The sequence below is a fragment of the Lithobates pipiens genome, unplaced genomic scaffold (genome assembly GCF_037356315.1).
Source record: "Lithobates pipiens isolate NorthernLeopardFrog02 unplaced genomic scaffold, aLitPip1_a1.2 Scaffold_27, whole genome shotgun sequence".
Lineage (NCBI taxonomy): Eukaryota > Metazoa > Chordata > Amphibia > Anura > Ranidae > Lithobates > Lithobates pipiens.
The window spans coordinates 15,632,432-15,645,502 of record NW_027507788.1 but is presented as its reverse complement, the minus strand read 5'-3'; the positions used below and the strand labels follow the sequence as shown (position 1 = coordinate 15,645,502).

The window sequence follows — 13,071 nt, the reverse complement described above, 5'->3', positions numbered from 1 at the left end:
GAAATCCAGGACGGTTACCTGTGCCTGAAAAAACCCCTCAAAGGATTGTCTTACCTCCTCATCATCCAGCAAAGCCGAATTCATCCTCCAAATACCCTTTCCTTTAGGTGGCATATCTGAAGCATTGAGAATAACAGACAGCAAAAGGTGATCAGAGAACTCCACCATACGACACTCAGGAGCAGAAAAGGCAGAGTCCCCCTTAAAAAAAAAAACCTATCTATCCTGCTCTCACAATTGCCTCGCTTAAACGTGTACCCCGTGCTGTCTGGGCAACGCTTAATATGCGCATCTTCCAGACCTGCTTACCTGGCTATCGTATTGAGAAAGACGCTATCATATCTCAGACTGTCAGTGGAGCCTTTCCTGTCTTTGGGCCTAGTAACGGTGTTAAAATCACCTCCAAAGACAACTTGCCGAGATGTAAAAAGGAAAGGCTTAATCTTTGTAAAGAGGCATTTCCTCTCCCATCTAGTTTGTGGTCCATAAATATTTATTAAACGCAGATCATGCCCCTTCAAAGAGACGTCCAGGACCATACACCTTCCAATCTCTACCTCGATAACCCGCCGACACGTTACCATGCCAGTAAAAAGTACTGCAACTCCGCTGTAAGGCTCAGCCGCAAGAGACCAGAAGGAGGGCCCACGCCTCCACTCCCTCTTTGCCAGTTGGACATCGGCAAGGCTGTTTAGCCGGGTCTCTTGCAAAAATAAAATATCAGCATCCATCTCGCTGAGCAAAAATAAGGCCATATCACGAGCCCTTACAGATTTTATGCTGGCAACATTAATCATTGCCACCTTTATCGGAGTGGGAACTGCCATCAGGATGATTGAGGTAGACGTTTCTTAGCCTGAGCTCCCTCCCCCCCTTACTGGAGACCTTAATCTCTTTAAGGAACACTCTACCTCATCCTCCTCCATCTGAGACACGGAAGACTCCTCCTCCCCCTCAGATAAGGACCCAAACACTCTTGTTTCCCAGAGGTAGGTCATCTACCTCTAAAGAGGAAACCGAGGAGGCAGAGGTCAGGACTACCTTATTCCTCCTTCCCCCCACCTTGGTCCACTCTCCCTCCTCCCCTGAAACATTACCCTGAAATACCTCATCTACATCATTCGCAGTGACAACTTCCCCCTTCTTCACCTTAGAACCCCCACTAGAGGTCTTACGCTGCCTTAGTGAAGGCCCCCGATGAAGCTGCCACCTCAGTTCTGCATGAATCTGCCCCTTTGGCAGCCTCAGCCAATCTGGATGACTTATTTACATTCGGAACACTGGGCACCTGAAACACTGGGGAAGAACACACAACAGATGTAGACACCGACACAGTAGGGGCACAGACTGGGGAACAGACACAAGAGGGGGTCACACCTTCAGGTTGGGAAACTGACTCCTGGGGAGGCCCCTCAGGACTAGCTGAAACAGTTCCACCAACCCTTTGCTGCCCCCCACGTTCCTCCTCCTCCATCCTCAGCAGTTCTTCCACAACCTCCGGCTGATTATGGAGGGCTTCAGGGCAAAGGCTATAGGGGTGACCTAACTTGTTACAAAGATTACAACATATACTATTGCAGTCCTTTGCAACATGCCCTGAGCCCTGACAGAGGGAACATTTCTGCACAGAACATGAACTGGAAAAATGCCCCTTTTCCCCACAGCGATGGCACAGCTTTGGTTGCCCTGCATTAAAGGTAATAATCCTGTCACGACCTATAAAGGCAGACAAAGGGATTTGCTTAACAACATTACCCGTGACATGCAGTTTTACTAACACTGTCCATCCTCCTGTCCATATCCCCCTATCATCTACAACTTTCCTCAAGGGGGCTTGGACATCCGCATATCTCCCCAACCACACCACCAGATCCGCAGCAGGAATGGACTCATTTCGTACTAGAATGGTGACGTTCTTATATAATGGCTGGCGAGAAATTACTTTTGGTGACAAACCTGCCCATCTTGGGGACTCCTTCCACCTCTGCTCATACCTCTCCCAAAAGACATCTAACCCTTCCGCCTTGACAAAGGAGAGATCATACTCATATGACCCAACCGGACTGATAAGTGCAAAAATCTCCTCCGCTTTGAAACCCATCCCCAGAATACGGTCCACCACATCTCTCCTATTTGGGGGGGGGGCCTTCTCCATTCCACCTCAATTGGACCACATTGCGGCATTTAAAGGAGCTACCAGATGGTGTTAGATTAGCTGGACCTTCACTCACATCACCCCTAGTGACTGCAGAATAACTGGCCCTACTCACCCTCGGGACAGGTGCAGCCAGCGCTGCAGCATAGGAAATAATCGCACTCCTTGCAACATCCTGTACATCACTTTTAGTTACAGACCCCACTTTAGATAAAGTAGTAATAACATTATTGTCAGGAACAGATGGAGTAGAGACTTCTGACAAAGAAATATTTACATTACCCTTGGTAGTTCTTACTTCATTACCAGTAACTAAAGGGTTACCAACAGTGGAGATGTCCTTATCAGCACTCTTCGCAGCAGAGTCCGCGCACCCTTCGCAGCAGAGTCCGCGCACCCTTCGCAGCAGAGTCCGCGCACCCTTCACAGCAGAGTCCGCGCACCCTTCACTGACTGGCTGTACACAGGTGGAAGCCTCAGCCAGGAGATGCACTTGCTCTCCGCTGCCCTCTACTGCACCATCCATAGGAACTACACCTCCATTATGTTGTACAGGCAAGTCATGAACAAAAACAGATTTTTCTGTCACCTGATGTTTCAAAGGTTTTGGGGGGACATCATTATCCTCTTCTTCATCCTCAGATGATTCAGACATGGCACACTTGCAACCATGCAAAGGCGATTCCATTTCTGAGATTAGCTTTAACATACCTGCTCCCTTCACAGGCTCAGATGGATCATCTTGCTCCATAGCCTCCTGCTGCAGTGAGAAGGGCACAGAACTTCCTTGGCCTGATGATAGATTACCAGTCAAAACATTTGACTGCTGATCACCTGCAGCTTGTGCACCAGAGCTTTCTCCATTTTCTGCCGGCATATTGATACTTGGCACGGGATGCAAAGATTTTCCAGCATGCTGGCCAGAAACACAGTCCAAGCCCATAGAAAAGTTTTTGGTTTGCACTGACCTTGGTTCTTCACATTCCGGTGATGCCTGCCCTCCACTGGCCTCTATGGCCCCTCTGCGCATTGTACGGAAGCGATCATCATTGCCATACTTCTCCTTGAAAGCACCGCTGGTTTCTTTTAATGTGGCCACCAGCCGACTCTGTTTTTCCACTTTGGCCTCCAAAGCCATCAACTCAGGCCGCATCTGTCTTCTCTTAGAGCTGTGAAGCCGGTCATTTGTAATTTTTTTATGCTTGAAATCCAACTTTAACTTCGCCAAAACCTCTTCCTCCTAGGCGATTCTCGCAATCCTAGCGCAGACCTTCTTTCTGTAGGCCGACAGGCTTTCACCTTTAGCTGGGCCATTTCCCAGGTCCTCAAACACTGGTATGGGAGGACCGGTACTCTGGCCATCCGGGGGATCCTCCCCTGGGTCCACCCCAGATTCCTGTATCCACTCTGGGTATAGGGAGTAATCAAGCTCCCTGGATCAGTAGGCCTCACTGGAGCTCAGGAGATCAGCAGTAGTGCAGCCACACCCTTTGCAGATATAACAGCTTCAACTCTTCTGGGAAGGCCATCCACAAGGTTTAGGAGTGTGTCTATGGGAATGTTTGACCGTTCTTCCAGAAGCACTTTTGGTAATATAGTGTATGTGTGAATTGGATTTTTTATCGTGTCCAATTCGCATGGCATGCGACTGTGAACAACTCTCAATGGAGCCGGTTCACACATGTCCGGGGCAGGCGCGATGTGAATTCCAAAAGGGTCCTGTGCGTGTTTTGGGTCCGGTTCAGGTGCAAATTAAGGCAAAAATTTGGATCTGAATCGCACCGGACCCCAGGCTGGAAACCGCAGCCGCACAACTGTGAACCTGGCCTTTGTGACATGTATGTATTTTGGGGGGATTCTTAGGCAAACAAAACAATAGCCACTCCCTTCCTGGTCAGTTGGTCCCCCCCCCTCACATCGCTCGCTCGTCCGCCTGCCCCACCAGCCCTGAACTTACCCCTGCAGGAGGCGGAAAGCGGGACCGGAGACCAGGGGAGCCGAGCCAAAGTGTCAGGCGTGCCTGAATGACGTGGGAGGAAGGAGAATGGAGGCCCGTGCTTCTCCTCTTGGCCAATCAGGTCTCAGGACCCGCTTCCCGATTATCCCGGGAGGAGAATCAGGAAGACAATAGCGAATATTCATTTGCTATTGTCACACAAGTGGGTGGGCTCGGGGTGCAGTGCAAACGACCATCCCTGGCAATTACCCCATTTAGTTTGCGGGCTCCTACTGTCGGCAGGCGGCAGACAGATTGTGGGCTCCTATGGGTGGGTTGCGGGCTCCTACGGGTGAAATGCGGGCTCCTATGGGCACGTTGCGGGTTCCTATGGGCACGTTGCTGGCTCCTACAGATGGTGGGCAGTGGCTCCAGTGTCCTCTCCTCCTCTTTTGCATAAAGGCCGCTTCTGTTGTGCAGCTTCTCCCCCCTACTCCTCCTAGGAGTCCAATAGGATCGCCTGTCCTTTCAGCCAATCGGGTGAGGGGTCACAAGACCTGCTTCCTGATTGGCCAGGAGGAGGATCAGTGCGGCGATAATGAAAATTCAATCACAATTGTCACACAACTGGGTGGGCTCAGGGCGCAGTGCCTCCGGCTCTAATCACGTGCTTCGAAAAAATGCACGGACGCATTGACTGGGGGGGCGGTGCCCCTTGCGCCCCTTATGGATGGACCACCACTAACTGCATGTAGTGATTAGGGTGTGCCCGGTCACACCAGGCAAACCCTCTGCACACGCCTATGAAGGTGGCTGAGGCTGGGGTATGTCCTGAAGGGGCTGCCTGAATGATTTGCAAAACATCTATAACGTTACTCAAGTCCAGTTAAATGCAACTAACTACTACTAGATATACCATGACCTCCGCACATCGGAACCTTCATAGGCACAAAGGATTAGTCTTTTTCTTACCTGTTGCAGTGCTGCTGGTTGCAGGAAAGCAATAAAATTGTATTGATACAAAATCATTTGAATAGTCTGCCACATCACAGAGGGTTGAAGTTCCGCAGCCCATCACACTTCCTGAAGAAAACAAACCAATCTCAGAAATGTAGAAACAATTTCAGGTAACAAGTAAAATCACCGTCAATTAAGAATTCCAGGTAAAAATGTGTTTGTTTTAATTTCGTTTGCTTTTTCGCTTTTGTTTTTGGATCATTAGTTAAATCGGGAATTTGAAAAAAAAAATTTTTATAAATCGGGAATTTGAAAAAAAAAATTTAAAAAAATCTGAAATTTGAAAAAAATCAGAAATTCGGGAAATTTGATAAAAATCGGAAATTCAGAAATTCTATAAAAATCTGAAATTTCAGGAAATTAGAAAGAAATCGGTAATACGGAAATTCAAAAAAACAAATTTGAAAACCTGAAAAATTAGAAAATCTAAAATAATAACTTAACTATTAAATGATAGGTATTGGAATTTCCTTTCAAATTTATCCAAAGTTACGAATTATCTGAAATAACAAATACCACATCTAAACAAATGGAACAGAACAAATTAATAATAATAATAATAATAAAAAGAATGTATCATTATCCACTTTCAGACCGGACCATTTTGCTGGCTTAAGACCAGACCACTTTTTGCGATTCGGCACTGCGTCGCTTTAAGTGACAATTGCGTGGTCGGCTCCCAAACAAAATTGACGTCCTTTTTTCCCCACAAATAGAGATTTATTTTGGTGGTATTTGATCACCTCTGCGGTTTTTATTTTTTGCGCTATAAATAAAAATAGAGCGACAATTTTGAAAAAAATGCATTATTTTTTACTTTTTGCTATAATAAATATCCCCCAAAAATATATATAAAAAAACATTTTTTTCCCTCAATTTAGGCCGATGTGTACTCTTCTACCTATTTTTGGTAAAAAAAAAAATTGCAATAAGCGATTATTGATTGGTTTGCGCAAAAGTTATAGCGTTTACAAAATAGGGGATAGTTTTATGGCATTTTTATTAATTTTTATTCTTTTTACTAGTAATGGCAGCAAAGGGGTTAACTCGTGGGTGGCAGTGTAGGGGTTAAGTGTTACTAGGGGCGTGTTACTAACTGGGGGGGGCTGGGCTTTGTTTTAGTGAACACTGATCTCTGCTCCAATCACATGGAGGAGAGATCAGTGTCACTTGTTGCTAGGCAGAACGGGGAGATACTGTTTACAACGGCATCTCCTCGTTCAGCCGCCCCGTGAGCTGATAGCGGGTATGCCCGCAGCAATCGAGTCCGCGGGACCAGCAATCGGACTCATGGGGGTCCCGACCGGCACGCGAGCCTCATGGAGGACACAGCTCGCCGTGTCTGACCTGCTGCAAGGTCCCACAGCTCACCGCCATCACCTGCTGCCTGACCTGCCACCAAGACAGGGTAAGTCCTGGGCAGACAGCGAGCAGGCGGGGGGGTCACAGTGGCAACTTTTGATTGGCACAGTGGCGGCATTTGATGGGGCACAGTGGCACTTTTTGATGGGCCACAGTGTCAGCATTTGATGGGCACAGTGGCTGCATTTTATCGACACAGTCGCTGCATTTGATGGGCACAGTGAGACTGCAATTAATGGGGTTTTTTTTCAGAATTTTTCAGTTTGTTTGGGCCCGACCAAAATTTTTGAGCACCAGCTGATGGTAACTAATCCTGGATGTCACCTTTGTGATTGCTGATGAACAGAGGGAATTCCGGTGCCCCTCAAGGATCAGACTGCAGATAACCAGGGACCAGAGGTGACGCAGGTGGTGACCCGGATGTGACATCACAGGCTACCAAAAACACTCCAAGAGAAAACCACTGGAAAGGCAAATCCCTGGATGGTCTGGAAGCAATCAATCACAAGTAGATGAAATCATATGAGAAGCCAGTTGTCTTCAGGGGCGTAGATAAAGGGGGGGTCAGGGGTGTTCATCCCCCCTTCCCAGAGCATCCTGGCAAAATGCCCAGACAGTGCCCCTGCTGTTTAGTCTCAGCTTTAGCACAGTAGAAGCAATCAGAGTTTCAGAGTGCAGCAGCCAGTCCCCCTTCTATTGTGCCCCATCCCCTCAGTTTAATAAGGGGCCCCCCTGATATGCATGATATTATTGCGAGGTCTCAGATGCCAGAAATTGACAGTGCAGGGTTGAGGGAACTCCTAGACACCTCCTTGAGGTATCATATGACACAGCCAAAGGGAGACTGGGATCCTGCTTCTGTGCCATGCTGAATCTGAGGTCTGGTAAGTGGGGAAACATCAATTGTCTATTTTGGGAAAGAGGAAGTGAGAATTCCAGCTTGGGGGAGTTTCTTTTGGTAGGGGGGTTTAGGAAAGGGGGGTGGGTTTGCTTTTGGAGAAGGGGGGAATTTCCTTGTATTAAAGTTTACAGGGGGCGGTTAATGACAGGGATTTGCTTCTGGGAAGGGAGTTTGATTGGATGAAGGGAGATCTTCTTCATAATTAGGAATCTTTGCTGGGGGAGACGTTGTTGACTGAGGGAAATATTTTTGCTTTGGGGGATCGGTTTAGAGACCGGGGGGTTTAATTTTTGGAGGGATATTTGAGGGAGGGAGATATTTTTCAGTGGGAATCTTTGCTTTCGGAGGGTTCTTAGGAGGGAGAGGGGGATTTTCTCTCCTTTAAAAGAGGTTTTTTTTAAATTATATTTACCTAGGTGAATGGAGCATTGATCCAATGTTGCAAAGACCACTGATTACTCCGTTCTCAGCCTTCAGTGAGCAAAGAGTGATGACTGTCAGTCCCTGGCTCTGCTCCCCCCCAAGCTTTCTGGAATGCCAGGCTGTGGATGGGGCAGGAGCAGCTGGCTTAGGGTCTCAGCGGCTCACTGGTCAAGGCATCTGGGTGAATCCTGACTTTAAAGTGAGGATCTTTCCACAGCCTGGACCTGTTGAGCGATTTCAGCTGACAGCGGGCTGTAGCTGGCTGTCGGCTAAAAATGGGTCACAAAAGTGCAGAATGAACTGCGCTCGTCCCCAGGAGAAATACAACCAAGCAGTATGCCATCCCTGCAACAGTGACGTCACTTGCTGCTTTCTATATGAATATCTACTAAACACCACAAGTTTAGGAGATATTCACTGTACCTACAGATAAGTGTTATTATAGGCTTAATTGTAGGTACAAGTTCAAAAGCTGGGTTTACTACAGTTTAAGACTGTCAGAAACCATGAACCAGACCGAGACAGAAGTACAATTAAATCACACCTGTTTATTAATAAAAAATAAAAAGGTAAATGGAGTAAGCGCAGTCAAAGCATAGCCAGAGTCAAGTAACCAGATCGAGTAGTCAGCAAGTCCAGAGTTCAATAACCAGATTGGGTAATCAGCCAAGCCAGAAGTCAGGGATCCAAGTGGAGCAACAGCAAGCAGGATAAGGAGCCAGAAGGGATGTCAGCAAGCCAGTCTTTAAACAGAACTGCAGGAGATTGTTTCTTGTGATGTGACCAAGGCGAAGGCAGAGACGAAGTGAGCTGGACAGCTTTAAGTGGGCAGGTCAGACGAACAGGATCAGGAACAGCTGGGTAACTGTGCAGAGAGATGAGAGCTGGAAATTAGCCGACAGCTGAGCAGCCATCCCAAAGAAGGAAGGGCTAAGCCAGCCCTGACATTACCCCCTCCTCAATGACCCCTCTCCCTCGGAGGGCCACCGGGCTTGGGGGTAAAACGTCTATGGAACTCTCGGAGGAGGACAGGGGCATGTACGTCCGAGGATGAAACCCAGGAGCGTTCCTCCGGACCGTACCCCTTCCAATGCACCGGGTACTGTATGCGCCCACGGAACCTACGGTAGTCAACAATGGATAGTACCTCATACTCCTCATGGTTCTCAACCTGAATAGGGTGAGGACGTCGTACCGAGGTGGTAAATCAGTTGCAGACCAACGGTTTCAATAAGGAGATTATGAAACACATTTGAGATGCACAAACTAGGAGGAAGGTCCAACGCGTAAGCCACTGGGTTAATCCTGCGAAGGATACGGAAAGGCCCAAAAAACCAAGGGGCAAACTTCAGTGAGGGAACACGAAGTCGGAGGTTGCGAGATGACAGCCAGACCCTGTCCCCAACCTGTTAGGAAGGCGCAGGCATCTGCAGTCAGCATGGAGTCTGTACCTATCATTAGCATGACACAAGGCCTCCTGGACTTGTACCCAAGTGGAACGAAGACCACGGAGATGCTCCTCTAATGCAGGAATACTCTGCGGAACAAACAAGCCAGGCAACATGGAAGGTTGGAAACCATAATTCACCATAAATGGAGACAATCGGGAGGCAGAATTCAAGGCACTGTTGTGAGAAAACTCTGCCCATGGTAATAGGTCTGACCAGTTTTTATGGTGGTCAGAAATATAGCAACGTAGGAATTGCTCCAAGGACTGATTGGCTCACTCTGCGGCCCCATTAGACTGCGGGTGAAATGCAGAAGAGAAATCAAGCTGGATTCCCAACTGTGCACAAAAGGATCCCCAGAACCGGGAGACAAACTGACTGCCCCTGTCCGAGACGATCACATTGGGTAGCCCATGTAAGCGAAAGATCTCCCGAGCAAAAATGGAAGCCAGCTCCTTAGAAGTAGGCAGCTTCTTAAGTGGAATACAATGACACATCTTTGAGAACCGGTCAACCACTGTAAGGATAACAGTGTTGCCTTGGGAGTTGGGCAACTCCACAATGAAATCCATTGACAGGCGGGTCCAGGGCCTCTCTCCATTGGGTATGGGTTGTAGGAGGCCCACTGGAAAGTGTCGTGGAGTCTTACTCTGAGCACACACGGAACAGGCAGCTATGAAGGCAGTAGCATTAGCCCGTAGACTAGACCACCAGAATTGTTGGGAAATGGCCCAAATGAGTTGATTCTTCCCAGGATGGCCAGCTGCCTTGGGAGAATGGTAAGTCTGGAGCACAGCAGTACGGAGACTCTCTGGGACAAAGCAGAGGTCACAAGGTTTCTCAGGAGGAGCATGGACCTGAGCACCAAGAATTTTGTCACCCAAAGGAGATGTAAGACTGGTGCGAACCGTAGCCAAGATACGATCAGGAGGAATCACAGGAACCGTAACCGACTCCGACTTGGAAGTGTAGGAAAATTGTCGTAACAAGGCATCAGCCCTTACATTCTTAGTACCAGGTAAGAATAAGACAATGTAATTAAAACTCGACAAGAAAGGAGCCCATCGCACCCTTCTGGGAGAGAGAGGCTTAGCCTCAAACAAGAATGTGAGATTCTTATGGTCAGTAAGAATGAGAACAGGCACAGTGGTCCCTTCAAGGAGATGTCTCCATTCTTTCAGGGCTAAAATGATCGCTAACAGCTCTCTGTCGCCAATCTCGTAATTTCACTCAGCAGGTGACAATTTCTTGGAAAAGTAGCCACGCGGATGCATAGCGCTCTCAGAGTTAGGATGTTGAGAGAGAAGGGCGCCAACTCCAGTCTCAGAAGCATCAACTTCTGGGATAAAAGGCAACGTAGGGTTAGGATGTGCCAACACAGGAGCAGAAACAAAGGCAGCCTTGAGAGTCTCAAAGGCCTTAATGGACTACGGAGACCAACTCTGTGGGTTACCGTCCTTTCTGGTCATATCAGTCCGGGGCTTGACCAGAGACGAGAAGTTGCAAATAAACTTCCAATAGTAGTTGGCAAAGCCCAGGAAACGTTGCAGAGGACATAAACCCACGGGTCAAGGCCACTGTAGGACTGCCGAAAGTTTCTCTGGGTCCATTGAAAAACCAGCAGTGGAAATGACATAGCCCAGGAATATAACCTGTTCACGATGGAACTCGCACTTCTCCAGTTTACAATAGAGATTGTTCTCTCTTAGTTTCTGAAGCACACGACAGACATCTGTGTGGTGGCTCTCCAGGGACTTGGAAAATATGAAGATATCATCGAGATAAACCACCACACATAACTACAACAAATTTCAGAGGACACGTTAATAAATTCCTGGAAAACTACCAGGGCGTTACAAAGGCCAAAAGGCATTACCAGGTACTCATCTTCTGGTATTTAACGCAGTTTTCCACTCGTCGTCCTCCTTAATCCACACCAGATTGTATGCCCCTCTTAAATCAAGCTTCGTGAAAATCGTTGCTCCCTTGAAGCGGTCAAATAACTGTGTAATCAATGGAATCGGGTAAGCATTCTTATCGTGACAGGATTGAGACCCCTATAATAAATCAGTTCACCGCTCTTCCTCTTCACAAAGAAGAAACCAGCCCCAGCAGGAGACGAGCATTTACAGATGAAACCTTGAGAAAGTGTGTCAGCAACATACACCTCCGTGGCCTTATCCTCCAAGACCGACAAAGGGTAAACCCGGCCATGAGGAGTTATGGCACCAGGTTGAAGGTCAATTGCGCAATCATAAGACCGGTGTGGAGGCACACTACCGGCTTGACCTTTGTCAAAGACATCGCTAAAATCACGGTACTCCTTCGGCAGGGAGGAGAGTGAAGAGGTGCACAGGACCTTGGATACCTTCAGGAAACATGTCTCACTGCATTGTGGTGACCAGGAGAGAACCTCAGCACGGAGCCAATCAAAAGAAGGGTTGTGCCTCTAAGGATAACCAATAACGAGTGGAAACCTGGATGAGGAAATAACTTGGAATTGGATTATCTCATGGTGAAAAGCCCCTATGGCCATGGACAAGGAACTGTCTCATGAGTCACATGGGCGACTCAGCCCAAGAAAGGGTGACCGAAACCAGGGGCTTATCTTTCTGGATAACTGGGGACTAAACAACGCCACCTAAGGTCTGTCCATGAAAGGGCCTCAAGGTTCGGGCGTTCCCTGGACGGGTAGGACAAGACTTCAAAAAGTGACTTAACTGGCCACAATAAAGGCACAATCTCTCCCTCCTCCTAAAGGCTCTCTCATCTGCAGAGAGACGCGTGAAGCCCAAGTGCATTTGTTCATCTTCACTGACTGACTCGGTACCAGGAGGCATGGGAGGTGAGGGAGGCACGGGTGGGACTGAAAAGCTCAGAGGCAAACGTACAGGAGGCTTCCGCAAGCGCTCTTTCAAAGAAGATCTTTCTCTGAGTCTGGAGTCAATGAGGATGGCAAAACGAGATCAAGCTCTCCAGCTCAGTGGGTATATCTCGGGCTGCTATCTCATCCTTGATGGAATCTGAGAGACCATGAGAAAAAGCAGCCACGAGGGCCTCATTGGTCCAAGCAACCTCTGCTGCCAGAGTACGGAATTCAATGGCGTAGTCGGCAACAGTTCTCGTACTCTGTTTGATGGACATGAGGCACTTGGCAGCAGAAGCGGAGCGTGCGGGAACGTCAAATACCCTTTTAAAGGAGGCCACAAAAACAGGGTAACAGGTTTTTGCGTCTCCCATAGAGGGTTTGCCCAGGCCAAGGCTCTCTCATAAAGCAAAGATATCACGAAACCTACTCTGCTTCTGTCCGTGGGAAACGCCTGGGGCAGCATTTTAAAGTAAATCTCAACCTGGTTGAAAAACCCTCTGCATTGAACTGGATCGCCCCCCAAATCACTGGGGAAGTGGAGCGGAACCAGACATACCTCTTATAGAGGTAATACTCAAGGCGGTTGCCTGCACAGAGATTGGCACAGCAGCAGGGGCGGCCTGCAACTCAGGTTGTACCGGAGCAGCCACAGTGGAGGATTCAAGCCAACCATTTTGACCAGGTGCAAAGGGCAATATCCTGTGATAGGCAGTGCACAATATTGGTCCGGCCACATCTTGAGTATGCCATTCAGTTCTGGTCACCGGTCCTTAGGAAGAATGTGTTGGAACAGGAGAGAATGCAAAAAAGGGCAACAAAGCTAAAAAGGGGATGGAGGATCTTAGTGATCAGGAATGGCTACACATACTAAATGTATTTTCCCTGGAGAAGAGATGCTTAAGAGGTGACATGATCACTAGAGATGGACGAACTTCCGACGGGACGCTTCGCAAACGCGAA

The 13,071-nt window shown here is 48.1% G+C and overlaps 1 protein-coding gene across 1 annotated transcript in view; it reads right to left on the bottom strand.

Annotated features, from left to right (window-relative positions):
- Positions 1 to 13,071, bottom strand: part of LOC143933102 (uncharacterized) — a 117,321-nt gene that overhangs the window by 66,750 nt on the left and 37,500 nt on the right. Inside the window, exon 5 of the mRNA XM_077456042.1 lies at positions 5,064 to 5,174. Coding sequence (XP_077312168.1) covers positions 5,064 to 5,174 — 111 coding nt within the window. The remainder of the gene's footprint in view (positions 1 to 5,063; positions 5,175 to 13,071) is intronic.